The sequence below is a fragment of the Panthera uncia genome (genome assembly GCF_023721935.1).
Source record: "Panthera uncia isolate 11264 chromosome A3 unlocalized genomic scaffold, Puncia_PCG_1.0 HiC_scaffold_12, whole genome shotgun sequence".
NCBI classification, from domain to species: Eukaryota; Metazoa; Chordata; class Mammalia; order Carnivora; family Felidae; genus Panthera; species Panthera uncia.
In genome coordinates, this window is record NW_026057579.1 from 31,484,826 (window position 1) to 31,509,182 (window position 24,357).

General features: G+C 54.6%; 1 protein-coding gene across 1 annotated transcript in view; it reads right to left on the reverse strand.

The window, feature by feature from the left end:
* The window catches only part of GREB1 (growth regulating estrogen receptor binding 1), a 77,688-nt gene that overhangs the window by 49,884 nt on the left and 3,447 nt on the right, over positions 1-24,357 (reverse strand). The window contains exons 2-8 of the mRNA XM_049652518.1: positions 21,956-22,075; positions 19,081-19,257; positions 11,399-11,581; positions 9,859-10,002; positions 7,611-7,739; positions 3,959-4,072; positions 3,326-3,469 (exon numbers count right to left, since the gene is read on the reverse strand). Coding sequence (XP_049508475.1) covers positions 3,326-3,469; positions 3,959-4,072; positions 7,611-7,739; positions 9,859-10,002; positions 11,399-11,581; positions 19,081-19,257; positions 21,956-22,075 — 1,011 coding nt within the window. The remainder of the gene's footprint in view (positions 1-3,325; positions 3,470-3,958; positions 4,073-7,610; positions 7,740-9,858; positions 10,003-11,398; positions 11,582-19,080; positions 19,258-21,955; positions 22,076-24,357) is intronic.

A 24,357-nucleotide genomic window follows, 5' to 3' on the forward strand; every position in this document is an offset into this window, starting at 1 on the left:
AGGGAGGAGGGAGGAGGGAGGAGGGAGGAGGGAGGGGATCGCAGATTTCCCGCCCTTGCTGAGCTAGTGCACCTGCTCTGAATACTGACCAGGGCTCCAGCGTCTGCCTGTTCGTCGTGCCCAACCCTTGTGGTTCACAGGTGAGCTCGCTGAGGCCCAGAGAGTCGCGCCCAAAGCCGAACAGGCGCCCCGCTGACTACAGAACGCCTCTTGTGAGCACTCTGCCGCCCCCCCCTGCCAGCCAGCCTGCCCCTCCCCGACTCCTCCGTGCTGGCTTCTGTTCCCCATCCTCCCAGGACTCTCTGGCAGGCTGAGTGAGGAAAATGAGTCACTGCGCAGACCGGGGGCTCCAGATACTGACGGAACCCGACCAATGCTTTAGCACACGTTAGGGGACCAATTCCGACAAGAACCCTCAGGGTCAGAAGAGCCCGGCCGGACTGATTCTCCTCCGCGCTGGGCATCAGCTGTGTGGCCCTGCGCAGGAAGTAGGACTTCTCTGAGTCTCAGTCTCCACATCTGTAAAATGGGTCGAAGACACGCAGCCCTCATGGGGCTGCCGAGATAACTGGATGTGCCAGATGCACGTGCGCCGTCCTGTGCTTGGTCTGAACTCGTTCACCAAACACACACTCACTGAATGCCCGCTGTGTGCTACGTGCTGGCATCATGCTTGGCTCTGGGGAAATCTGACGCCTGAGACAGTTCACATCCTCACACAACTGCGTCTCAAACCTGAGGGTGGATGAGGGTCCCCCGGGCCCCTTCTGGGCCTTCCCGCACAGCTTCTGATTTGGAAAAGGGGCCTGATTCTGATTCCAGGATGGGCCTGGGAATTCACCCCTCTAACAGGTCCTGGACGATGCTGGACCTGCTGGACCAAGGACCACAGTTGGGGTGCCACGGCTTGCGAACATTATGGCTTAAACTGCGTTGGGGCCCAGGAGAAAGAAACTAAGGCAGCCTCGTGGAGAAGGCACATGGGTTTGGGTCCTAAGGCGCAGGTGGGGTTTGGGCATGAGGTGGGCTGGGGGCGGGAAGACCCAGGACAGCAGGCATGTTACAAAGACTGCGTGGCTGGGGCGCCTGGGTGGCTCCGTCGGTAAAGCGTCCGACTTCCGCTTGGGTCATGATCTCATGGTTTGTGGGTTCCAGCCCCGCGTCGGGCTCTGTGCTGATAGCTCGGAGCCTGGAACCTGTCTTTGGATTCTGTGTCTCCCCCTCTCTCTGCCCCTCCCATGCTCATGCTCTGTCTTTGTCTCTCAATAATAAATAAATGTTTAAAAAAAACACACACACACAAAGAGTGAGTGGCTTAAACCGAGCAGAAAGTGCAGTGACCTTGAGGAATAAGGAGGATGGTCTATAGCTGAGGTCGTTAGAGGCGGGTCTGCCGGACCCTCACCCCGACTCCTCTGAGGCCCCTGGCTCGGGGGAGGCACAGATGCCACCCTGCCCGTAGTGGTGCCACCGTGCTCTGTCTTCTCATCTCCGCGTTCTCACAGCGTCTCACAGACACGTAATGGCCGTGCACAGGTTACATGCAACACTGTTGCACGTTGACCTTCTTCTCAATTAGCCAAGAGGGCCCGATGGGATTACCGGCCGTGACTCATGCTGGGTTCAAACCCAGATCTGCACCCCTCTTCCTAAAGACCCTGTCCATTTTTTTTTTTAGGAAAAAAAAGGAGTGCCTCTCTTATTTCTTAATTACTGGTAAGATACCTCCCACTTGCCTACGACCCTCTCTCCTCTGTGCCTCCAAACACGATGCCAGATGCTGTACCAGCTTCTTTAGGAAGGAGGCGCACGTGCGTGTGTGTGTTATCACACGGCCCCGGCCAGTCCCGCCAGACCTTCACATTTCAACCTCTCCTGCTTCGCTAGAAGGGGACTTCCTTACTTGCGGCAAGTCTGCCCCCACGGAGGCTCCGTTAACCTACGGTCGCAAAACAGATCGAGTCTAGGTTCCTGCTTCCATGTGGCGACCGTGGCCGTCTTCGCCCAAAGTCAGATTGCATAGTCAAAATGAACCAGTGGCAGAGGATGACACAGGACAATCCACCGGACCGGGGGTCCCGGGAGCAAGGGGCTGACTGATCTGTCTCCGTTCCCTGGTGCTTTGTACTGGACCTGTCATTATGGCACGAATGAGTGAATGAATGAATGAGCGAGCTAGTGAATGAGCGAGTGAATGAATGAATGAGCGAGTGAATAAATGAGCGAGTGAACGAGCAAGTGAATGAGTGATCGAGGGAATTAGTAAGTGAATGAGTGAGCCAATGAGTGAGTGAACCAGCGAGTGAACGAGCAAGTGAACAAGCAAGTGAATAAGTGAGCAAGTGAATTAGTAAGTGAATGAGTGAACGAGTGAGCCAATGAGTGAATGAGCAAGTGAACGAGCAAGTGAATGAGTGAGCAAGTCAATTAGTAAGCGAATGAGTGAGCGAGTGAGCGAATGAGTGAATGAGCATGTGAATGAGTGAGCAAGTGAATTAGTAAGTGAATGAGTGAGTGAGCAAATGAGTAAGCAAGCGAGTGAATGAGCGAACGAGTGAATTAGTAAGTGAATGAGCGAGCGAATGAGTGAATGAGCAAATGCACAAGCAAGCGAGTGAATGAGTGAGCGAATGAGTGAACAAGCGAGTGAGCGAATTAGTAAGTGAATGAATGAGTGAGCTAATGAGTAAGCGAATGAGTGAATGAGCGAGTGAACGAGCGAGTGAATGAGTGAGCAAGTCAATTAGTAAGCGAATGACTGAGCGAGTGAGCAAATGAGTGAATGAGCAAGTGAGCGAATGAGTGAATGAGCAAGTGAGTGAGTGAGCGAATTAGTAAGTGAATGAATGAGCAGAGTAAGCGAATGAGTGAATAAGTGAATGAGCGAGCGAATGAGTGAATGAGCAAATGCACAAGCGAGTGAGTGAATGAGTGAGCGAATGAGTAAGTGAATGAGCGAGCGAAGGAGTGAATGAGCGAGTGAGTGAGCGAGTGAGTGAATGAGTGAGCGAATGAGTAAGTGAATGAGCGAGCGAATGAGTGAATGAGCGAGTGAATGAGCGAGCGAGCGAGAGCGAGTGAATGAACAGATGCGTATCATGGAACAGAATCGTTCCACTTGGGCTTGTCGTGCAAACCTGTGAAAGGCCCTGGAACTCTTGGCATGTGACCAGGGGCAACACCAGCGACTGGTCTGCTTAGCTCCTCCGTTGCCCTGGAAAGGGTCTGAGAGTTTCCTCAGGGGCACACCCTTGGAGTCAGCCTGTCCCTTGTTCATCCCTTCAGGCTCTCCGACGTCCACCACCTGTCCCACTGCTGTACTTGCCTTTAAATATCACCGGCTTGGCCTTGCATATTTTCAGCAAGTTGTCAGGGACGGACACTGGTTCTCCAGAGGCCACACCGGGGAAGGTGACCGACGCTGGTCCCACCGAGCCAACCTGGGGCACGCAGGACATGCCTGCGCTCTCTAGGGACAGGCCAGGAGAGTTAGGAAGACAGGCCAAACAAGCCACCCACCTCTGGCAGACCCGACGTCAGGCCGGCCTGCGAATCTGCTACAATCTGACCCTCACCCCTACCTGTGGGAGCCCCCAAGTCTTGGAATCACAGACTCCTGAGGTCAAAGCATCTTCAGAGTCGCTTGATCCAATCTTCCCCGCCAAACAACCCAGTCCCCTCCTCTTCAGTCTCCCTGCCACGTGGCAGGCAAGCCCCTTTTAAATTCCTTTAGGGTCAGGGAACGAGCTCACTGCCATACAGGAAGCCTGGGTTTGGTTGAGCAGCCCCACCGTACGAGAAAGAGACCCTCCGTTATACCCAAGCCTGCCCCCCAGAACATCCTCGCCGATTCACGCAGAAGCACACACACACGGGCACACACGCCCACGCCCCACCAGCAGCAGCACCACCACGGGTCCCCGAGTCTCGGGTTTCTGGCAACGTTGCCGTCACTTACCGTACTTAGCTCTGTTCCCACCACCCTGGGCGTAGCCAGCGTCTGTCGCTGATGGAGATTCTGGGGACCACCCTTTGTGGCGTTTTTTCGGGGGCCCAGAGTTTGATAAGATACCTAGACAACATTCAGAGTACGGATTAGGCTTTCGCTAAGGATGAGCTTCCAAACGCTCCCCCTGCTCTGGAGAGCACGTATTTGTTATTTTTTAAAAAATCAGAGCCTTACGACGGTCGTTAGCTGTTTAGGGAAGCGTCCGGGCATGAGGAAATACCCTGTCCATTTCAGTGAACGTTTCGTTCCAAACCACGCAAGTGCCTCGGCCTGATCTCTGAGCCCTTAGCACACCCTCACCTTTAACATGGGGTCACAAGCCCTGCCGTTAAAGGTGGTTTCATGAAGACTAAAGAGAATGTAGCGAAAGCACAGCCTTGGGGCCCACTGGCCGGTAGCCCCCAAGACCACATCCTCCTTCCCCTCCTCCTCTAAACTGCCCCATGAATGCCCATGTGCTTCTGGGATAAGCCACGGTCACGTTCGACCGACCACCACACAGTTTCACCACCTGGGGGCAGGACCGCTCTACGTGTGTTCCTCTCCCACCCCAGCCTTGACCACTAACTTCAGACCAAAGAAGTCAACAGGAACAGAGGCTGGTACCTGCTGTTGTTTACGAGTCATCCTCGCCCACTCTAGATAACAGCATGTGCGTGTCTCACGCTCTGCGCCCGGGTTATTCAAAATATCCAGAGTTGGTTACCACATTCGTTTGAGCAATCCGACTCAAAATCTCCCCTACGTTTAGAAGTACACATCCAGCTGTGGCTGCACATTAAACGCCCCTGGGAAACCTTTAAAGCTCTCTGTGCCCGGACGCAAGCCCATCCCAGGTAAAGCGGAACCCCGCGTCTGGGGGAGCCCCGGGCACCGTGGTGACTCCAAGCTCCCTGGTGACCCTAACTCACAACCAGGGTTGAAAACCACGGTGTAGGGCAAGGTTCCTACAAATCTGGCCTGAGAAGGAGCTGGGCAGAAGCAGCAGGGGCCTGCTAAAACCATCCGCTCCCGGGCCCCACCCTGACCTACAGAACCAGACTTCTGGAAACGAGAATGAGAAAACGCCACCGTTCGTGGGCACCCTGGTTTTGCTTAAGCGCCCCGCAGGGTCTTGCTCCAGGGTCTGTTAAAAGTGGTAAAATTATGCTTGACTCCGCCTTAGACTGATCAAAAATGAACAAAGGGAACAAAAAGTGAAAACAGAAAACAGGTGGCTCACACAGAGCTTTCGAGCAGGCGGGCTCCTTAGACACGCCTCCTCCCGGCAACACCTGAGGCAGCTACTATAACCGCTGTTCCGTTTATCTTCTATTACCTTCTACTGCCCGCACATCTGTCCTCAGGTGCGGACAGAGGCGCCCCACAGAGACCAAGACGCCTCTGGAAACCACACTCAGCCACCGTAGAGGGGCCAGGCCTCGATACTACGGATGGAGGGTCTACAGATGTCCTCCCCCTTTGGGACACAAGCCCTCACCGCTCTGCTGGACCCAGCTCGACTCTCCCAAAGTGACGTCACTGGGAGTCGTCCCTGTGGTGCCAATGTGGACCAGCCCTCGCGGTGTCTCCTGGTATCGGGGTGGGGGGCACCCCTTGGCATTTTGGGTGAGCGAGTTTTTATTATGTAGACTTCCATGTCACTCCAGGACACGTAGCACCCAGACCCCCCTGTGTGGATCAAGCAAGGATCCTGGGCACTTGCTAACGCCCCCCGGAGAGGGGGCAGGACTTTTCCACTCAGGACCACTGAGCGACAGCCCTCAAGCCCGAATTCAACACCTCTTGTCGTTTTAGGAGCAGTTGATTAACATGGGCTTCCTCTCTCCCCAGAGCGGGCGGGAAGGCACAGGACCTCTGACATTTCGGCTGTGTCGTCTGAACAACTGTGTTCAGTCTGTGAAGGTGTCCCGGGAGGCCAGGTGCCGAGGCCCCAAGATGGGAAGGACGCTGGCCCTGCTCTCAGGACCTTCGGTACCTGACGGACACGGATGGCCATGGAACTGAGACCAGGGAAGGTACCCCCGCTGCAGGAGGAGAGGACAGCTGAGCTAAGCCCTGAAAGGCAGGTTTAGCGGCAGTCAGGACTCAGTGCGTGACCAGGGGGTGAGGACAGGAAGGGGAGGGCACTCCTGGAGCGTGGCGGTCTCAAACAGTGGGGAATGAATAAGGTTCCTCAGGTTGGTTGGGGCCAGATTCCAGAAGGGTTCAAGGGCTGCCAGGGACTAGGGGCATTCTACTTCCCACACGGCTCCTCGTTCACCGCGGAGTGGGGCCCCCGTGCCCCGCTGCCCGGGCAAAGGCTGGACGTATACAGGCCTCCACACAGGCCGGGCAGGTGCCACAGTGCAAGGCTGCCATCACCATCCCAGAGCCCTGGTCGTCGGCCACGGGGCCACCCTAAATTCAGCACCTTGCCAAGAAACACCAGTCACAGCCCGGAGCGGCTGGAGGGGGGATAGAGACTGGACCTCAGATTCCATGCTGGTTAGGACTGGGGAGTCTCAGGTCCAATTCAGAAAAGACACTGGTCCTTCCACCAGGGAGGGGACACTGGTCTTGTACCAGGGATGTCCTCTGCCGGCCATGTAACAGAAGCAGGGAAGCCTCGCCTCTAGGCCTGGGCTGCCTCTCTGGGCCTCACTTCCCTTCTCTACCAAACAGAATGTGGGACCAGAGAGTTACTACGGGCTCTTCCAGTTGGACAGTCTTGGCTGCCAAAATCCACTCAGCTGCGTGCAGGGAGGACGGGGAGAGAGGTAACCCTGGCTTACTAAATGGCTCCTGAGAGCCCAGAGGGGCGAGCACTGAGCTCGGAGTCAGAGGCTCCACGGCCTCTACTCTAGCAGAAGGTCTGTGTAACCCCTTCGTGCACCTCTTCATCCTCTTCTGAGCTTCCTCCCTCACCGCCTCTCACGCTTCCCCAGCTCTAAGGTGCAGCTCGACTGTCACCTCCTCCAGGAAGTCCTCCCTGCAAAGGAGCTCAGTGATGATGCCGAGGGGGGCATGGTCACTCAGTGAGCTGCCAGATGTGTGTGAATCTCCATACAGAACCTCATCTGACCCTCCCAGCTGCCCTGAATGCAGAATTCTGATCTCCAGATGAGGGAACAATTTAGCCAGAAGGCTTGTCCAAGATCCCCCTGACCAATAAGAGACAGCATTGAGTTTCGAATTCGTGTTTATCTGATTTTGGAGCCCGTGTTTTTCCCATGACACCACACTGCCCCCTATTTCTCAGGAGGGACTTCACAGCCCTCCTGACGTGTAGCCCACAAGACTGGTCGCCCACCTCACAAGGGGCTCCCGCTGCTTCTTGCCATACACCCATCACCCAAGTCGGTGGACGAAGCCACGGCCCCACCCACACCAGGGCCTGGGCACAGCCCCACGGACCCGGGAGGCACCTGCCGGCCTGTCCTGACTCTCTCTCCATGCCACACCCACTCCGTGAGGCTCAGTGGCCCCAGTACGGTGGCGCCCACAACCCCCACAACAGCCTGGCCTAGAAAAAAGCAAGACCGCCCCCCCCCCCCCCCCCCCCCCCCGCCAAAAAAAAAACACACCCCCCCCCCCCCCCCCCCAGGACAGGCGATGCAACCTAATGCCGAGGGCCGTGGCATGGCCGAGAGGTCGTTCTTCACCAGCTGTTGGTGCTTCGGAGAATCTTTGCCATTGAAAACAGCTGGACCCACGGCCGCAGCAAGTGAGGGGTGCTCAGAGGCTGGTCCTGGCAGCAGAGAGAGAGAAAAGGGGAAGCACAGAGCGAGTTCATAGGAGCCCCGCTTAGCAGGAAATTACTTCTCTTCCATTTTTACCAACTAGCCGACAAGTGGTTCTGCCCACTGAGGACACACACCCATGCACGCACACCCATGCACGCACACTCCTGCTCCAGTGAGCGCACAGCCCGGGTCAATGAAGGACCAGGGAGACAGGAGTGGCCAGTGGGGCCCCTGCATCCCAGGAGTGCACCCGAGGCTGATCCGCCTCCCTTCTCCCACACCCTCACCCCCCAGGCTCCGGTTTGCACCAAACATGCTCAGGACAGTTGTAGGGCACGCAGTCACCCAGGGCCCTGGGGCTCCCCAGGTCTGAGGATAATGCCGGGGGAAATTATGGGTTCTGGTCTTGTGAGGCTCACTGCTTCCGTGCTCACATCAGCCAGCGTGGTCTGGAAGGCCCCCCAGAGTCGGGGGCAGCACAAAACCTTTCTTGTGGGTGAGGTGGCATGGTGAGGGGCTTAGGGGCACAGTTCTGAAGCCCACTGCCCTGGGTCTGAATCCCCTGCTCGGTTGCCGCCCGGGGCCGAGTGACCTTACTTAACCTTCTGAACCCCTTATGCCTCAGCTTTCTCAGCTACAAAAGGGGACAATAACAGAGCCACTGGGAGAAAGCCAGGATTTCAAAGAAGCGTGCCGAACAGTGCCTGGCAGGTAGTGAGTGCTGAGTATTTCCTATTGGCACCATACTTAACTCTTGCAATCACCCTGCAAATTAGAAAAGATCTGCTCCAGCTTTACAGGCGAGGAAACAGGGACGCGAAGAGTTGAAATCAGTTGCCCCGAATCGCCCAGCCAGAGGCTCTCAGTGCTGGAAACTCACACCCAGCTATTCCCATGGCAAAGGCCAAGGGCTCCCCGGCTGCCATGGTAGCAGCGGTTCCTGGGGGCCCGGGCGCGGTGAGGACAAGAGCAGACGGCGTGCAGAGAGGGAGGCCCAGGGCCTCGGTGGGAGGGCACAGTTCCCAACCCTGGCGTGGCCTCTTCGTGGGAGCCAGGGCACCGACTCCCCTCACTAGGCCCCTCTACAGACCTCGTGGGCCGGAGAACGAAAACAGCCAAGCCTCCCAAGCCCTTGAGAAGGCTGCTGGAGTCAACGGCGACCATGCTCGAAGGTCCGTTCAGGATGGCAAAATGCCAAGCACACGACCCAGAAACCCCTGCTTGTCAAATCTTGACTTCACCTGCAACTGCCCAGGAGACCCCAGGCACGCAGCTGAGCCTCAGGTTCCCCAGAAGTACCGCGGGGAAACCCAAGCCTGCTTGCAGGGAGGCTGTTAAGACTCAAGGAGGCACATGCCCAGACTTGTGGGATCCTAAGCACATGGTAGACGGCCCTTGCAGGCTCCCCACTGCAAACTGGGGGGGGGGGGGGGCGGTGCTGAGGGACCCCAATTCACCACACCACCGATAAGGGGATCATATTACGTAGCAGACAGCAACAGAGGACATCTTTCCAAATTAAAAACACAGCATGCGGGGGCGCCTGGGTGGCTCAGTCAGTGAAGCGTCCGACTTAGACTCAGGTCATGACCTCACAGTTTGTGAGTTCAAGACCCGCATCGGGCCCTGTGCCGTCAGCGTGGAGCCTGCGTGGGATCCTCTGTCCCCCTCTCTCTGCTCCTCTCCTTCTCCTTCTCAAAAATAAATTAAAAAAAAATTTTTTTTTAAAACACAACACAGCATTCTGTGCCAGAAACTACTACAAATTCAAGATAAAATGCTCAGGCTTCGTAGGCAAAGATGATGTACAAAGCACGCTTCTTATTTATCTTGAAAAACGTTTGGCTGCAGGGGCACCTGGGTGGCTCAGTCGGTTACTCATCCAGCTCTTGATCTCGGCTCAGGTCGTGATCTCACAGTTCATGAGATCGAGCCCCCCCTCCGGCTCTGCGCTAACAGCACGGAGCCTGCTTGGGATTCTCTCTCTCTCTCTGCCCCCCCCCCCCCACCACACTCTCAAAAATAAACACACTTTACAAAAAGAAACAAGAAGATCGCTTGGGCTGCACCCTCAAGCTGCCAGGCTTGTGGGTTTAGCTCCTTTGTGCTTCTCGGTCGCCTCACCTGCCTGCTGGGCTCCCAGGGGGACGCTCGGGCTGGCTCCGGGAACGGGCTCGCTGGAGAAGGCAGCCAGAGGCCCGGAGCTCTCCGCTGGCGGGAAGAGTGAGCTGGAACAGGCACTGGCGGAGGTCGGCCGGCTTCTGAACTCTAAGGGGGCAAGACGCGTGCATGAAAACCAACTCCCCCCCCCCCAACCCCGGTCACGCGAGGCCTTCCTAGACTGGAGGCTGTCCCCCAAGAGAGCCAGACACCTAGATAACCAAAACGGTGCCAACGCCACACCAGCCTTGCCTCAGCGTAGCTGGGGGAGGCGGGGGTGCGATAACCCCCACGGCTCCGTGCCAAGGGCAGGGGGATCCGTCCGAGGGGCAGCTCTGATTATCAGGAGGGGGAGCAACCCTGAGCGTTTGGGACAAACAGAAAAACAGAGGACACGAATGAGTCACCCCCATCGCTGCCCTTCAAGCCCAAGGAAAGAACAGATTATTACTCAGAGGCAGAGAAAGAGCTGAGAGCCCCCTGTCCTGAAAGCCACCCTCTGCTGGAAAGATTCCCTCCCAGGAGTTGCATCTAGCCTGTGAGGTGTTTGGTCACAGCACGTGATCAAAGACTCTTCCTGGGTCCCACGGCAGAAGCACCACTTGGTACCACTAATTCTCGGTACCAGGAGCTCAAGAAATGTTTACTGAGTCAAGTAAGAAAAGGAGTAGGGGTGGGGGAGGAAGGCCCCGAGCCAGCCCTTCCTGAAGTCCCTTCCTTCTATTCACAGAGGCTGGCCAGGAGAGGCCAGGTGACCAGAGATGAACCAACCCAGACAAGGTTCTCGTGGAGACCCCTCCTAGGACATGTCCCTGCACAGCTGGCTGAGTGGGGGCCTCTCAGGGGCCATCCAAGGCTGGGCCTCTGAAAATCCACTGCCCCCCACCCTCTTCTCTCCATAGTTGACTTAGCCATGGGTGATCCGGGAGACAGGAGGGAGGAGGGAAGCCCAGTGACTTCTACGACACTGGCCTTCACAGGGTTCGGGGCGGAGAGAGGACGGGTATCATCCAACCCATTATTTCTCTAAATCAGAGTTTCTCAACCTCGGCACCGCTGATTATTTAGGCTTGATCGTTCTTTGTGGGTTGGGGTACGGGGCAGGGGGAGCGTGGGGAGGGGGCAGAAAGGGCTATCCTGTGTGCTGCTGGATGTTTAGCAGCATCTCTGGCCTCCATCCACCAGATGGCAGTAGCGCTCTCCAGTCACGATGGGGGACAGAATCACCCCGGGGTTGAGAACCTCTGTCCCAAACGCTTGCCACAAGAAGACACAGGATGGTGTAGCCCCCTGCAAACTTTTAAACGTCCCACACAATTAGGCTGGCACTACAAATGTTTACCCACAATGCAAAGCAGCGCTTTGATTTCACGGGGCTGACCTTCTGCCTGCAATTGTGCCCACGGAGCCTGGGCGCTCCTCCAAGTCCGGCTGACAGGCACCTGGGCCCTCTTGGAGGGCCCCCGTTCACCCACCCAACCCTGCTCAAAGCCGAACTGCTCACCTGAGCCTTTCCAACAGATGAGAGGTCCTTTGGTTAGAGTCCCTTGTGCGTTGCGGACCAGGTAATACTTCAAGTGTTTCTGCTTCTTGGGCTGAGTGGTCAACTTGAGATTTATGTGATTAGAGAATTCTGTGAAGTAGCAGAAGCCTTTCTTTCCACAGCCAACGCAATTCCCAGAGAAACCTGGGGGAGGGAAACCACCACGAAGGTCTCCAACTTACCTCCAACATACTCGTCAAATAACGCAGACTGTGGAAATTCTAAATACTCCCATCCTGTGCCACGAACCCGAAAATTCCACGGGGCAAAGGTCCCTAGCACCTTATGTGGGTCCAAGGGTCGAGATGACCTTGACTTGAACAGAAGGAGGCCCAAGAAGACTTAGTCATGGAGGAGGCCCTGAAGCTTGGAAGACTGAACTTGCTGGGGGGCGGGGGGTGGGGGGGACAGATTTTAAAGCCTATACACACAGGAAACATTACAAGATGAGACTATCGCATTCAACCGTCTACACTGATCAAGTGCCTGCAGGAAGTGGTCCACGCCCATCTCCTTCAGTGCTGGCCGGTCACAGAATCTCAAAGCCATCAGACCACTGACGACCTCCCAGGAGCCCCAAACTGCATCCTGACCCCATGAGTCGCTGCAAGAAACGAAGAGAGCTCCACGGGGTGGGGGCTGGAAGGGTTTGGCCACCAGCGGAACGGAGACCCGCTGCCCCGGTGTGGCTGTCACAACGTTGGCATCCTGCGGCCGAGGCCGGAATGGGCCTTTCTGGGGACGGACGGAGGTTCCCACCAGCTGTGAGGCTCCAGAAGGGTCGCCCGATGACAAAACGACCTCTTACGAACCATGAAAATCCAGCGAATAGGGATAAAGAGACCTTTACAAGCTATAAAGTCCATTCAAACCACACTCAGTGCAACCGCCGGTGAACATGGGACAAATGTGACGACTGGCCTAGCTGCTCTGGTCTACACCCACCATCTCAAGAAGACCTTCCTGAGGACCTTGCTTCGCCCACTGGGGCGTCTGGTTTCTATGGTGCAAGGTCCTTTGGCAGGAAAGACCCTTAAGCGGAGACTGATCTGTTTCATCATATTCTCTGGCCGACAAGTTTCCAAAGGTCACTTTGACTTAGCCCATGAGGGCCACGTGGCTCGGTGTGTGAGCCCTGCTTTCAAACAGGGTATTCCTGAGGCCTCTGGCTAATGTTCAAAGCGACGTGTTCGTGAAGGTTCAAAACATCCCCACAGAGAAATAAGGCACCTACAGTACAGACACTCACTGCATTTTCTGATCTATTTTAAGCACATTTAATCCTCCTTAAAAGGCCTTAGAAATAGGGACAGATCTCTCGGTCTAGCCACAGGACAGGGACAGGTTTAGTTTAAACTTCCAGAATCCTGTTCTCTCTGCACCAGAGCAAAGACACAAAGTATTGAAGAGATGCCAAGCACTGTGCCATTTCCTTGTTCTTAAAGGGACAGGAAAGGAACTAACACGCGCAGAGAGCCAGCAAGATGCTGGCCCTTTTACCGTCCTCCAGACAAGGTCACTCAGCTCAACTGACACAACACCCGGCCCCTTAGGACACGAATCCTTCTTTGGGGAGGGCTGAGGACCGGAGAGGTCACAGAATATTCCCCAGTGGAGGTAGACGGTGTGGCACTCCAGCCCAGCAGGCGAATGGGGTGGAGACTGACAAGCGTGGCATTCAAGGCCACCCCAAATGCTACCCAACCCCCATGGCTCCAGCCTTCGCCCCTGTTCCTCGCTCTGCTGGGCCCAATCCCTGAGCGGACCCGCCCGCCCACTCCCACCGCCCTCATGCCTCCAGGCTCACACTCTTCCTCCCTTGAGTCCCACCTGCATGTTGCATGCGTCCCTGCCACTCAATGCCCGACTCAAACGTCCACTTCTTCGGGGCTTCCCTTGACCCGAAGGGCTGAAGCTCCCTGTCCTCCCCTGCAGCTCTTCATATTGAACAGAGAACCACCATAACCTCTTTCTCAGTGTGTAGTCATTGAAATTCGCATCTTTTCCCCCATAGCTATTCCCTCGCTCTAAAGGACCAGCGTCATGGGGTGACTGCACGTAGGGGTGGGTTGTGTCTGTCTATGTTAAGTGTCTGTGCGCAGACCAGTGTCCAGCACGTCATAGACGGTAGATATCAGAAGGGAAGGAGAGGCGAAACAGGCTGACTATCAACGTGAACATATCAGGATGTCTGCACCTCCTTTGAAATAACAATCTAATGTTTTTATTTCTTCCTTTGTCTCCAACCTGGATCTCTGAAGACAAACGCAGCTCAGCTGCCATTTAAGAATACTGGATGGAACTAGAGGGGATTATGCTCAGCGAAATTAGAGAAAGACAAAGATCATATGACTTCACTCGTATGTGCAATGTAAGATACCAAACGGATGGACATAAGGGAAGGGAAGCAAAAAGATTCTAAAAACAAGGAGGGGGACTCTTGAAAACACAAAGAACAAACTGAGGGTGGCTGCACAAGTTGTGGGAGGGGGGGGATGGGCTGAATGGGCAAGGGGCATTAAGGGAGGAGCGCTGGGTGTTACACATCGGGGATGAATCACTGGAATCTACTCCTGAAATCACTATTGCACGATATGCTAACTGACTTGGACGTAAGTTAAAAGATAAATAGGTAAATAATGAAATGGGGGGGGAAAAAAACAAAAAAACAAAAACAAAAAAACAAGGCCCTGAGAAACCTTCCAAGCTCTCTGGAAGGGATTCTGACCCCAAGTGTTGAAAAGATGGATGAACGAGAAACAGAACTACTACAAGACCAAGGTGTGCGGAAAGCCCTCTCCCGGGGCCCTGCTGCCATCCAGAGACAGCTACGTGGACCACAGGCCTTTGATCCGTGACAAATGTGGGCGGTGGGACCACTGAGCCCTTTCAGATGGAGGGATGGGACCACGGGCCATCGGGAAGGCCTTCTCGTGGTTCCGAAGGTGGAAGGCCTGGGTCTGCCTGGTAAGTATTTGGGGAGCCAGCTGCAAGCTGCAGCAAATACGGACTGCTCTTCTAAGAGGCGACTCGGGACCACAGGACGGCTGACCAACTGGTCCCTGGAGACAGGGGAAATGGTTTAAGCCACCCCTAGCTGAACATGTGAGGCAATTCTAATTTTCCCAGAAGTCGTCTCAACGGCAGTAAAAAAATTTCACGAGGAAGAATAAAATGAGCCGTTCTCTTTGGAAATCTGCCTCAGGACCAGGGAGATAATCAGGACCAGGACCAGGATGATACTCTCTTTAATTTTTTTCTTTTTTATGTTTATTTATTTTTGAAGGAGAGAGAGACAGAGTGTGAGATGGGGCAGGGGGAAGGGGGCAGAGAGAGAAGGAGACACAGAATCCGAAGCAGGTCCAGGCTCCGAGCTGTCAGCACAGAGCCTGATGCGGGGCTCGAACCCACAGACCGCGAGATCATGACCTGAGCCGAAGCCGGACGCTCAACTGTCTGAGCCACCCAGGAGCCCCAGGATGATACTCTCTCTAGAAGACAGGCCTAGAAAGCCTGTCCTGAATCCTCAAACTCTCCGGCATAAATATCCAGAGTGCAGAGAAACGGTTCCTTCGAGGTTACCACCACCCAAGAACTATTCCATAAAAACGAGTCTTTCTTGACCACACGGGGGCGGCACTATCGAGTTTCCCTTCAGGCCCGGCCAAGCCGCGTTTGGCACCCCGGGTGGTGTCGCACATGCACACCCCGAATTGGTGCCCACATGTGCTCCCCCTTCCACGGAAAGACCTCCTGGCGAGGCAGGGCTTAAATTGGACCCTAAGGCCGAGGTCAGACCTTGAGAGGGGCTCCGTGCTCCTTTTAAGGACGGAGTCATCACAGGCAGGCCTGCCCTCCTGTTCCCTGAAAGCGAACGGCGACTTGGGATAAAAGTAGCATCGTCCTGGGGTATTGCAGCAAGTGAAGCAGAAAAACCAAAACCGAGCCTTATGTCCACGCTTGTGAAATACAAGCTGTGAAAACCATTTCAAATGCCCCACCTGGATGGTGCACGGAGAAGAAAATGGGCAAAGTACAATGGAGGTTCACTTGGGTGTGATGGGCAACTTCCTCCTTTTCCACTTTGTATTTGACTGCTGTTGTTTCTGCCACGATCCTCGTCGTGGAGGTAAATAGAGCCTAACGGCGAATGAGGAAAAAACACGTCCATGGCCCCCAGCCTCGGTATTCTGGCCACGTTCCGACTAAAGTACGCAAGGGATCTACTTTCTCCTTGCGTCTCTGAAGGTGGGCCTCTGGAGGACTCCAAAGCGCACCTCCCTTTGCAATTCTCCTGCGTGTGCCTGGGAAGGGGGACACAGGCCAGAGTGTACCAGGCAGCAGCCAGAGGCTCAGGGAAAGCCTTAAGAGCCGCGTCGGGCTTCAGATGCGACAGAAGCGGGATGGGGGTGATGGGCACAGGAAGATGGGACCAACCTCAAGGCTGGCTGGTGGTGCATTCTTGCCACATAACCAACAAGACCCCCGGAATCCTGTAAGAGGCTCACGGCCACTTCCCCTGCCCCTAATTGTCGCTTTGGAAGAAGGGGGCAGAAATCAGTTATTCATGTGACCTCTAAGAGATCGTTCTACGCTGCAAGTTAACAACACAGCAATCAGGGGCGGCTCAGTCGGTTAGGCGTCCAACTTCGGCTCAGGTCATGATCTCGCTGTGAGTTCGAGCCCCGTGCCAGGCTCTGTGCTGACAGCTCGGAGCCTGGAACCTGCTTCGGATTCTGTGTCTCCCTCTCTCTTGGCCCCTCCCCTGCTCTCTCTCTCTCGCTCTTTCTCAAAGATAAATAAACATAAACAAACAAACAAACACAGAAATCACCTTCTTTGAACATTTGCAAAAATAAAAACTGTAAGGGACAACTAGGAAGGAGGGACCTATGCGTGAAGACAGAATTAGCAACAGGTCAGCCAAATGCTTTGGGACAATCTTGGTCGGCTCTTGATTCAAACAAAACATCCATCAAAACAAAACCAAAACTGTAAGACAAAATTTGAACACACTGGCTGTTGGGTAATCTTACGGCATTACTGTTAAATTTTGTACATACGATGACGGTATAGGAATTCTAACAAAGAGCCCTTATTGTTTAGAGATACACACGGAAACGTTTACAGGTGAAACGACACGTCTGGGGTTTGCTTCCCCAACAATCCAGAAGTTCGAGAGGGAGTCGTGGGTGAAACAAGACTGGCCGTGTGTTAGTAATTGTTAAAGACACAAGACAGACACATTATACTATTATTTGAAAAATGACTTCCCAGGAATGGCAGCCTTGCCCAGGCAGGGCCCAAGCAGCCCCCACTCCCAGCCTCCGCTCCTTCATTCCAGCACACCATGTTCCTTCACGCACACGGTTCCCCCTCCTGAGGGCACCCGTTCCCCGGAGTAGGAGGGCCAGGACCAGAGCACCTGGGCTCAAATTCAGGACCTGCCATTTACTGCCCGGGTGACGACCCTGAGCAAGTCAGTTAACCTCTCTGTGCCTTTGCTACCTCATGCACAAATGCTAGATAATAACGTACCCACCGGTACACTGATAACTTATTTACAACAGTTTCTAGAACGCGATAAGTGCTTAGTAAAGTGGCTGCCGTTAGCGTGTAGGTGCTATTGTTCTCTGACTTGCAAAATGCCACTGGTTTTTCAGGGCCCAGCTCACACATCACACCCTGAGACACTGTTCCCGTCACTGGGCTCCGTGTGCCCTCCTGTACCCCCTCGGCACCTTAACCCTCAGCTCTCACGTGCCGCCCAGAGATGTGTTAGAAAGTCCCCGTCTGGCCGAGCTTTCCCACCAGCTGGCAAGCTCCCAGCGAAGGACCAGGTTGGACTTGACTCTGGGGCCCTGGGCTGAACTGAAGGTCCACCTTCGACACGGGGTACACATTCCACAAATGCTGCGTGAACATAGGACTCATTTACACCCCGAGAGAAAAGGACATTCTAGCTGGAGGTCATCTCCTGCCTCAGTGATCAGCCAATCGAGAGGAATTCCCGTCGTCAAAAAATGGAAACACACATCTTAGATTTTCATCTTTCAGCTTCTCAGACAAAATCCCTCTGTTGATCCCAAGTCACTAAAACAAGATTCCTTACAAGATTCCTTTCTTTATAAATTGGAGGGGGGGGGGCGGTTATAAATTAGGAGCTAAAGCCATTGCTTCCCCCAAGATATTCCACAGCTTCCGTTTTAGTCACTAAAAAGCGCGGAGCCCAGGCCCCCAGAGGGCTGTAGGCCCACCTTGTCCCGCACACCCATGAGGGTTAATTGCAGGAAACCTACACAGTGTTAAGTGTGCAAGCTGAGAGCGTAGTTATTTTGAAAGAAGAAAGCGTCGGTTATTACCGACCGGCCCTCGTAACCCACCTCCGATGGCTTTTTGGCGAGCAATTAACAAGGCCCCCACTTCCTCTGCACTCGCCACCTGAGGAGCCAAAGCTGTTAGGGGCTGGTGGTGAATGAACTCAAAGATTCTTGTCCCCACGTTTCAAGACACAGGACCTCCTTGATTTACTGCCCTCGCAATTCCTTTACAGTCACTAAGTGGTGGCATTCAGCCCAAGCCGCGGCCGCCGCCAGATCAAACGCTGACCAAGTCACTGGCACAGTCTTACCAGCACGTTTCATCCTGAGTGGCCTCGACGAGCAAATTAAATCCGAGACGGGAGGACTCCGTGAGCTCCTTTGGTAGAGTGAATTTCCTGGGATTACTCTTGTTCTCGAGAACTAGTTATAATAAGCCCCTCCTGCCTAGAGAGACGGAGTTGGCCAGAACCTTCTCTCTCTCTCTCTCTCTCTCTCTCTCTCTCTCTCTCTCTGGTCACCATCCCAGAGCTGTGTCTGTCTGTCCAGCCCACATTCACCTGCCTTGGTTCAGCATTTACCCACAGTCACTGTCTCCTCGTGGCAGGAACTATTCGTCTTCTGCGGGTCAATCCTTGCTCTCCCCTCTTCCCCTCCTCCCCTCTCGGGTCCTTTGCATAGTGCCTCAGACCTAAAATGCGCTCAGTAAATACCCACTGGCGTGCATTTAGCTACTCAGCTTTTGGGGGGTGTATCGAGCATGAAATTGAAGTGTTCTACAGCAAAGACTCTTCCTGACGCTACGTCTGGACCAGATCATTACCAGCCCTTCTGCCTGCCTGATTCTCCTCCATGGGAGACACCGGACCAGGTGAAGGGGCCAGGGCCCGTGGAGGAATCGCTCCCCACTTTCTGGAGAAGGCTATGAATGTTCCGCAAGCAGGGACACACACTCAGCCCTGTTCTCCCACCGCCTCGGGTCTGATGCCCTCTGAAAGCATCGAGCACAAGGCCCGTATCCTATTCTCGACACAGGCAGGCGCTTAGAAAAGGCTTGATGAACATACGCACAAGACAGTACTAAATGATGGGCTTTCTATAGGAGGTCAGCCACATCTCAGGATAAATCTCATTTACATTCCACTTCACACGGAAAGAGCCTACTGAAAAACAAACGGGGCGGTAGGACGCAGTGATCAAGAGCCCCCAAAGGCGGCCTGCCCCCTGCCCCCAAAGGCGGCCTGTCCCCCGCCCCCCATGGCCTCTCTTGTCCCTGTCCCCCATGCGGATGGAGCCACAGGGAAGGGCAAAGAAAGGACTTACCAAGAAGAGCGTTGTGCCCATTGTCATCCGGCAAGAACCTTTTGTCCACGGCACACACCAGGAGATGGTCCGGCAGGCTGGGGGACTTGGCCCCCACGAGGAGAAAGCCTGCAGGGACGTCTATGGGCTCACTGGAAATGGAGACGAGACGCAGGTCCTTCCCCGCCTGGCAGAACCCTGGGAGGAACGGACGAGACTCACACACGCTGCCCAGGGGCCTCCCCGGACCCGGGCTCCGCGTGGGCAAAGGGAGGACAGCGTTCCAGGTCTTGTCGGGAACAAAGCTCACCTCTGGGTGTGGCTGACTTTCAAACTAGTTCTAAGAGGTAAGATTAGGACCCTACTTACTGAGGACACTCACCACACGCTAATTATTTTTATGACGATGGTGTCACCATATGATACACGTTGACGTACAGATGAAACTCACCAGGAAAAAGTGTAGGCACGTGAGATGGTCAATTAGAATGTACACAGGATAAATCCATAAGAGATTGTGAGCAATTTGATATTCTTTACGCCCGGTGTTCTTTACACGTATGAGGAAAAGACAAATGTCACAAATAGGGAGCAAGAGCCTGGTAACACTGGCCATCTCTGGGGATGGGACACAAGGACACTGACCGTCAAGGAGGCTTTCACTCCACACCCTTTTGGACATTCTGTATCTTAGAGCTTTTAAGTAGATTTCCCATTCAAAAAATAAGTGTCCAGGGGCGCCTGGGTGGCTCAGTCAGTTAAGCATCTGACTCTCGATTTCGGCTCAGGTCATGATTTCACGGTTCATGAGTTCGAGCCCCGCATCAGGCTCTACACTGACAGTGCGGAGCCTGCTTGGGATTCTCTCTCTCTGTGCCTCCCCCCGCCCACACTTGCTCTCTCAAAATAAATTCCTAAAAACTTTTTTAAAAAATTTAAGAAATACATGTCCCAAGGCATCTGGAAATAGAGAGAAACAGCTGAGACTTATTTGGACAGGCCCTTCGCAAGGTCTCTGGACACATCCAGCCCCATCCCGTGTCCGTTCCATCCTTAGTTACCGACGGAGGCAGTGACAGCTAACATGGCCTGATGGTCCCAAGGCTCCCCCTGCAAAACCCTACAGTACCGTCAATGGACTCCTCCCGCACACACCTGCTTCGCCATCGACAACACCGTGCCCCCGGCGGGAGGGCCACAAAGGGGCCCTGAGGGGTGGGGAGGCCAGAAGGCACAGAGCCAGTGCCCACGGTGGGCCAGGCCCTGGGCCGGGATAAGCTCTGCAAAGCTGTCACTTGATCACCTGTGGGGAAGTGTTCCAGCTGCCAGTCTGAAGATACGGAAATCGAGGCTCCGAAGAGGTTACGTGATTTGCTCAGAGCCGCAGAGAGTAGGGCCAGGGTGGAGGCAGGTCCGACCCAGCTCGGGGTGGCTCCTCTCCATCGTCTTAGGGAAGCAGGCCTTCCACCTACGTGGCCTGGGCCCAGCCTTCTGAAGAGCTGAAGGAGGGGTGCCTGGGGGGGCTCAGTCGGTTGAGCGTCTGACTTCGGCTCAGGTCATGATCTCGCGGTCCGTGAGTTCGAGCCCCGCATCGGGCTCCAGGCTGATGGCTCAGAGCCTGGAGCCTGCTTCCAGTTCTGTGTCTCCCTCTCTCTCTGCCCCTCCCCCATGCTCTTTCTCTCTCTCAAAAGTGAATAAACAATTAAAAAAATATTTTTTAAATGAAGAACTGGAGGAAGATGGGCTATGGACACCGTTGCTGCGTTTACTTGGAAATTCTTTGAAAATCACCGTGATGACCACTGGAGAGCTCGCTGTTTTGTTTCATTAGGTGGACACGAGAAGGCCCCCTCGTGAAGGGCCACTGTGCTGGTGTCCCTCACCCCAGAGCAGCAGCCCCAGCGAGGGCTGCCTGCCTCCCCCGCCGCCATCCTGCACAAGGTCACGTCCAGCCCCACACACGGGGCCTCTACACCCCACATGATCCCCGCACCGAGCCCTGCCCAGCCACACCTCAGACTCCTACCTAAACTGCTGGCAGCTCCCCACATGGGCTCCACGCTCCCCATTCTGAGCCTCTGCCCATGCCGTTCTTCTGTCTGGAATGTCCCAGCTTCCCCCAACCCTCTCACAGACTCCTGCCAATCCTCCGAAACCCGGACGATGGGCCACCTCCTCCAGGAAGCCTTCCCTAAACTCTCGACCTGTGTCAGCAACCTTTGGTGGGCTCCCAGGCACCCCTGGTCGCCCACCCCACCCTGCTAGCACTTCCCACGCCGTGGACGAAGGGTCGGCTGACCTAACTAGCTCCGATATCCGAGAGTATCTTTTATCTCCAAACTTCCAGAGTTGGGAGGGGCAATAATTAATTCACTCACTGAACCATTCGCCTGGCGTGGTGACAGATGAACATACGCCACTCAGACAGGCTGTTGGGCTAGAGAGTGGGAGAGCCAGGGGTTTGATCCAAGTGTCTCTGCATGCAGAGCGCGAGCTCTTACGCCCAGATAAATCATCTGGCATCCCTGTGCCTCGGTTCCTCAACAGCGCTACGGGAGCGAGTCCCCGACCCTACGGGGTTCCTGAGAGACCACAGGCCTGTCTTTTTCAGCCATAAAGTGCGATAAAGGAGAAAGATCGCTCCTGCGTATTGGTCTGAGCTAAACGTGCAGCGCCAGCCGACCCGAATTGAGAGGCACGTTCTAGTTTTCAAACAGCCAACGTAGCAAAATGAACTGTTGGACCCAAACCCGTTGGTAAAGCTGAGGCTGTCCAGAGAGCGCTGAGGGGTGAGAGCCTGACGGCCACGGTGAGGTGCAGCCAACGCTGCTGGGTGGGGGAGGGTACGCCCGCTGTCACCTGCCAGGGGCCAGGGTCACGCACTCTGCGGGCTCACCGTCTGTGGTGCAGCAGCCTTCGGGCGGAGGGTGCATCTGGTAGGGATTCGGGGGACCGCTGGGCTCCAGCGCCCCTTCCCCCTCTTCTTCCTCGTCCTCATTGTCCCCTCGGCCTCCACCTGGAAGGGGCAAAGGGGAGCGAGGCGTCAGGCAGAAGCAGCTAGTCCGCAAGTCTCGGCCACCGAACAGCCAGCCCGTCCCGACAGACACACCCCAAGGTCGGGCATTCATCCCCCGTCTTTGCTGGAGGGGCCAGCTGAGGTCAGGCTCCAAGCCTGGCCTCATGACCTCGAATCCGGGTTCACCTGTCTCCCCATCCACGAGAGCTGCGCCTGTCTGCACACGCACCGGGGTCAACACGTGGTAACTGGTGGAGAAGAACGGTGCACGAAGCCTGTACCTGGTAGGCACTCCAAAAGTATTTCTGTGGGAGGTGCCACAGATTAAGATCTAGACCATTTTGCAGGTGGGCACACTGAGGCCTAGAGAGGCCCAGTGATAGGCCTGCCGCTCTTCAGAGACCCGCTAAGCAGCACAGCTGGCCCGTTCCCAGCTGCGTCTGCTGCCCACACCGATGTTCCAGCGACTGACTGAACCGGTTAGTTAAGAACAGAAAACGTGGCATGAATCGCCTCTACAGAACACGAACGGTACCTTTTTATTCATCCCCAAGGGAAAAATGGACACATAGGCATTTCTGAAAACACGCACCCAAATTTGTCACATACACGCAAGGCACCATTCCAGAACAGGGCCAGGCAGGTTATGACTTCAGGAAAGTTTCTTTTGTTGTTGTTGTTGTTTTTCTTTTTTTTTTTTTTTTCTTTTTTTTTTTTAACGTTTTATTTATTTATTTTTTTTTTTTTAATTTTTTTTTTCAACGTTTTTTATTTATTTTTGGGACAGAGAGAGACAGAGCATGAACGGGGGAGGGGCAGAGAGAGAGGGAGACACAGAATCGGAAACAGGCTCCAGGCTCCGAGCCATCAGTCCAGAGCCTGACGCGGGGCTCGAACTCACGGACCGCGAGATCGTGACCTGGCTGAAGTCGGACGCTTAACCGACTGCGCCACCCAGGCGCCCCATCGTTTTATTTATTTTTGAGACAGGGAGAGACAGCATGAACGGGGAAGGGTCAGAGAGAGAGGGAGACACAGAATCCGAAACAGGCTCCAGGCTCTGAGCCGTCAGCACAGAGCCCGACGCGGGGCTCAAACTCACGGACCGCAAGATCGTGACCTGAGCCGAAGTCGGCCGCTTAACCAACTGAGCCACCCAGGCGCCCCAGTTGGTTTTTTTTTTTTTTTTTTCCAAGTGAAATAGCATTTTAGGAGTCACGGAAAACACGAAACTGGCCAGGAGAGCCAGGAATGGGCCACGGGAATCTCACCGTGGGCACTCTACCTGGGCAATGGAACAGCTTATTGTCATTCCCCAGACTCTCAGCTCCTAGATTGTGGGGTCCTTGCCCTTCTCCGTCTCGGTACTCCGGGCACCCCGTAAAATGCTCATGCAGAGAAGCACCCAGGAAACACCTGTCCAGCCGATGCGAGCACACACTGTGGTACCTGCTGTCTTTACGCAGCTCGGCTAGAGAAGGGGGGGGTCATGTTCGTGAATTTCCAAGGCTACGCAAGAATAGTCCTGACTTTAACAGAAATTTGGGGTTAAAAATCCCTCTCAACTTGTCTACGTTTAAGTGTCATTTAACAAACAGCATGAACATGTCTTCATGGGACAGGGTCACTCCCAGCATTCTTAAATGGGCCGGGCTGGGAGACCATTGTTTCTTCTTTTTTATTTCTGTCTCCTGTTTTCTCCATTTCTCCAACCTCCTCTTCCTTGGCTCTCACACCCTCCGTCCATCCGCTGGTTCTAGTTTAATGACGAAGTCATGTGCAGTGGAGGGAGGCAGAGCTGGGAACTGTGGATCCGAGTTCTAGTACTTGGGCCTTCCATGGTCTGTGTGGCCACAGGAAAGTGACTTAACCTCTCTGTGCATTAGATCCTGCAACTTTTCTATTTTTTTTTAATGTTTATTTATTTTTGAAAGAAAGAGAGAGAAAGAGAGAGTGAGCAGGGGAGGAGCAGAGTGAGAGGGGCAGTGTGGCACCGGACACAGGGCTCGAACCCATGAACCTTGAGATGATGACCTGAGCTGAAATCGAGGGCCTGATGCTCAACCAACTGAGCCACCCAGGAGCCCCCAGATCCCGCATCTTTAAAAGGAGGTGTTTACATAAGGGCACTTTGAGCTGTTGTAGTCTATGCAGGGGGGAAACGCAGCCCTCAGAGTTGCACAGAATATTCCTGATGTGATTGAATCAGCACAGGGTACTGGGAACATATCTTCATGGTGGCCACCATTTTAAAAGGCGCCCGTGGGACAAGAGGCGGAAGA